This window comes from Nansenia antarctica (genome assembly GCF_963989245.1).
Source record: "Nansenia antarctica genome assembly, chromosome: 17".
Taxonomy (NCBI): Eukaryota; Metazoa; Chordata; class Actinopteri; order Argentiniformes; family Microstomatidae; genus Nansenia; species Nansenia antarctica.
In genome coordinates, this window is record NC_137687.1 from 1229405 (window position 1) to 1234404 (window position 5000).

The following is a 5000-nucleotide window of genomic DNA, read 5'->3' on the forward strand; positions in this document are numbered from 1 at the left end:
CACAGAGAGACACACACACACACACACACAGAGACACACACACCACAGAGAGACACACACACACACACACACACACAGAGACACACACCACCACAGAGAGAGACACACCACCACAGAGAGACACACACACACACACCACCACAGAGAGACACACACACACACACACACCACAGAGAGAGAGACACACACACCACAGAGAGACACACACCACCACAGAGAGACACACACCACAGAGAGACACACACACACACACACACACCACATAGAGACACACACACACACACACACACACCACAGAGAGACACACACACACACACACACCACATAGAGACACACACACACACACACACACACACACCACAGAGAGACACACACACACACAGAGAGACACACACACCACAGAGAGAGACACACCACCACAGAGAGACACACCACCACAGAGAGACACACACACACAGAGAGACACACACCACCACAGAGAGACACACACACACAGAGAGAGACACACCACCACAGAGAGACACACACCACCACAGAGAGACACACACACCACAGAGAGAGACACACACACACACACACCACAGAGAGCGATACACCACCACGTAGAGACACACACACACACCACCATGTAGAGACACACACACACCACAGAGAGAGACACACACACACACACACACCACAGAGAGACACACACACACACACACCACCACAGAGAGCGATACACCACCACGTAGAGACACACACACACCACCATGTAGAGACACACACACACACACACCACAGAGGGAGAGACACACACACACACACACACACCACAGAGAGACACACACACACACAGAGAGACACACACCACAGAGAGACACACACACACACAGAGAGACACACACCACAGAGAGACACACACCACCACAGAGAGAGACACACACACACACACACCACCACAGAGAGCGATACACCACCACGTAGAGACACACACACACCACCATGTAGAGACACACACACACACACACCACAGAGGGAGAGACACACACACACACACACACACACACACACACACACACCACAGAGAGACACACACACACACAGAGAGACACACACCACAGAGAGACACACACACACACAGAGACACACACACACACACACACATACACACACACACACACACACACACACACACACACCACAGAGAAACACACACTGTAGCCCATAACTGTATACTACATCGTCACCTAGCACTACCATTCTTGTTCTATTTATATCATGCCCTTATATTAGCCTACTACTATATGCACTTCTGGTTGGATGCTAAGCTGCATTTCGTTGTATAGTCTTTAATGTAATCTAATGTAATCTAATTACAACAAAGACAGTGCGTGATCTTAGAATGATAAGGTTCTATCTCCGTTTAGAATGATAAGGTTCTATCTCTGTTTATAATGATAAGGTTCTATCTCCGTTTAGAATGATAAGGTTCTATCTTCGTTTAGGACAGTTCAGAGATATTGAGCGTCAACGTTTTTACATTCCATTATGTTTTGTAAGATGGAACCTTTGTATTTTATTAATTACTAACTAAAAAATGTCAAAATTTAAAAAAATAACACCACACAGGCGTTAATAAACACCTAATGGATCAGATTATGTAAAAAACAAGATTTTCACCAAAAATGGAGATAGAACCTTATAATTCTAACGTCACGAGTTGTGATTGCGGGTGGTTTCTGAGGGAGGGGGGGGGGGGGGGGGTACTCACTGAGTAAGGCTGGGTTGCTGAAGCGCCAGGCGTCGTTATACGAGGTGTACTGAGGGTGGGAGTACGGGTGTCCTGAAAAGTCCCCTCCTGAAAACGAACACAAACACAAACATCAGCGACATCAGAAACACTCTATATATAGAAGTTATATATCCTTACAGGTCAAGATATATATATATATATATATGACAGTTGGTTATATATCCTCGTAGGTCAACAACAATGAACATATTCTTTCGGCGGAAAAGAAAAGAAAAGGAAAAAAAAAGAAGAACCGAAAGATATTTCACGGTGTTTTGCGTTGCTAACACTTGTGTGTGCTTGCTGGGCTGGGCTCACGTCCCAACGAACACACATAAACGACACTATTCAACAACCAAGTCCCCCAGACATTTCCTTCTCGCTGGTCCGTTTAAAAGCCCTCCTGCAATCCTCCTCTCTTCTCTCTCTCTCCCTAGGATGAATTCATCGTTTCTCTTTAATCCTCTGGTAGTTTTGGGAGATTTCCCCCCCCATTCTTTCTTTCTTTTGGGGCGTGGGGGTGTGTGTGTGGGGGGGGTGTATGACTTCAGAGGGACCCTATTCTTTCTTTTTTTCCCTTTTTTTTGCCATTAACTGACGATGCCTCGCTTCAAAAGTCCTTAATGGATTCCCCCTGCCCATCACCCTGGCCTTTCTCCTCCACTGTAAGGGTCCTGGGTGGGAGGGCGGTGGGGGGGTTTTGGGGGGGGCCAGGGCAGTGAGCAAGGCTGTGGGTCCCTCCACGTTTCATTCTTTTACGAGACAATAAAAGGCAGAGGTTTATATGGAGCTGGCTGAGGGATGGCCTCTGCTTTAACAGTGTTTGGGCCCCGTCACTAAATCTCTGTCCGACGCTTCTGGATGAACGGAGGAGGGGAGAGGAAAAAAACTACAGCACAAGGATTAAGAACGTGTGCGTGTGCGTGTGTGTGTGTGTGTGTGTGTGTGATTCATAAGAGGAAATATTTGGTGAACACATATCCGATGAACGGTTTAAAGACACGTTCGCTCAGCGGTGTGGGAGAATCTCGGAGGTTTGTTTGTTTTGACCTTAACCGGTTTCAACTGTTACCAACCGACACGCTGTGTTTGCTGTTCAACTGCCAGACCATCATATTGTTTTACGTTGTTCGGGGAGAGGTCAGTAGAGTAGCCACACACACACACACACACACACACACACACACACACACACACCCACACACACACACACACACACACACACACAGGCACACCCCCCACACACACACACACACACACACACACACACAGGCACAGGCACATACACACACACACACACACACAGACACCCCACACACACACACACACACACACAGACACCCCCCCCACACACACACACACACACAGACACCCCCCCCACACACACACACACACACAGACACACTCACCCCCCCCCCCCCCCCCACACACACACACACACACACACAGACATCCGCCCCCCCCACCCCCCCCCCACACACACACACACAGCATCCTCAGTGCTGACCCTGTAACCCGAGCGTCGCCCTGAGAGAGATAGTGATTTAAATATTTACAGGCCCTCCACGCCCGCTGTGTTCTGACCCTTAACTGTTCTGTTTGATCCTCGACCCAGAGGGTTAAACAAGATACGCTCTGCAGCACCTGGGTGTCCAGGGAGGGGAGGAGAGGAGAGAGGGAGAGAGAGAGGGAGAAAGGGCAGAGAGAGAGGGAGAGAGAGAGGGAGGGCAGGGGGGGAGAGAGAGATGGAGAGAGAGGGAGAGAGAGGGCAGAGGAGAGGAGAGAGAAAGAGAGAGAGAGGGAGAGAGAGGAGAGAGAGAGAGAGAGAGGGAGAGAGAGAGAGAGGGAGAGAGAGAGGAGAGGAGAGAGAGAGAGGAGAGGAGAGGAGCGAGAGAGAGAGAGAGAGGGCAGAGAGAGAGGGGGGGAGAGAGAGAGAGGGAGAGAGAGAGGGCAGAGGAGAGGAGAGAAAGAGAGAGAGAGAGAGAGGGGGGGAGAGCTGTGTTTATCGACGGAGGCGGTGTGAGAGTGTTACGTGGCCGTGGCGAGGGTAATGAGTGTTGGGACCTGAGAGGAGCTGAGAGGAAAAACTAACAACTAAAAGAGTAAGGGGATGGATGCGTACCGGGGACCATGCCAGCGAGGGTGGAGGTGGCGTAGCTGCCCTGCCCGGTGGGGGGTACGTGGGGGGGGTAGCCCGGCAGGGTGGTGCTGCTCATGTCTCGACCTGCAACACAGGAGGACAACATTGAAGAAAACACTGGCAGAAGCCAAAGGTCAAAGGTCAAAGGCATACAATTGTTTAAATGGCACAGCTATACACAAAAGGGAAGTGTTTCACTCATATTCTGGTTATATACGTATATAAACACCTCAAAACAGTTTGGAAACGTTATTTCGGTCGATTATTCCTCCCCTTTAATAATACCAATTGGTATTGGTTGGAAAGCCTGATTAGTTACCTTTACAACGAGGTACAACTTGTAAGGATCGTGCATTCGTGGAATGAGCAACACAGCTAAACGTGTGGGTAGCAACACAGCTAAACGTGTGGGTAGCAACACAGCTAAACGTGTGGGTAGCAACACAGCTAAACGTGTGGGTAGCAACACAGCTAAACGTGTGGGTAGCAACCAGTGTTGCCACAGTTACTTTGAAAAAGTATTCTGATTACTGATTACTGATTACTCCTTTAAAAAGTAATCTAGTTACTTTACTGATTACTTGATTTTAAAAGTAACTAAGTTAGATTACTAGTTACTTTTTTAGTTACTATTGGCAGCTGCCTAGGCACCCGACCCCCCCGCAACATAAAAATGAAAACTGGTTTTGCCAAAACTCACTTTATTTTAACAGTAACTTAAATTACATAATTAAACTTTAAACAATAACTTAAAACAACAAAATAAAGAGTCTTTCTTTGCCTCCCTCTCAGTATATAGATGGATGTAGGCAGGTTGTGATAGGCCAGACACGGATGAATAGATGGATGTAGCACGGTTGTGATAGGCCAGACACGGATGAATAGATTGATGTAGCACGATTGTGATAGGCCAGACACGGATTAATAGATGGATGTAGCACGGTTGTGATAGGCCAGACATGGATGAATAGATGGATGTAGCACGGTTGTGATAGGCCAGACACGGATGAATAGATGGATGTAGGCAGGTTGTGTAGGCTACGCTTCTGTTTACACTGTGCAATCAGCGTGGTGATACACGTGAGC

General features: G+C 48.1%; 1 protein-coding gene across 1 annotated transcript in view; it reads right to left on the reverse strand.

Annotated features, from left to right (window-relative positions):
- The window catches only part of pax2a (paired box 2a), a gene marked incomplete at both ends in the record, with an annotated part of 27540 nt that overhangs the window by 796 nt on the left and 21744 nt on the right, over positions 1-5000 (reverse strand). Inside the window, 2 exon segments of the mRNA XM_080547707.1 lie at positions 1754-1840; positions 3897-4031. Of these exon segments, the coding sequence (XP_080403833.1) occupies positions 1754-1840; positions 3897-4031 (222 nt within the window).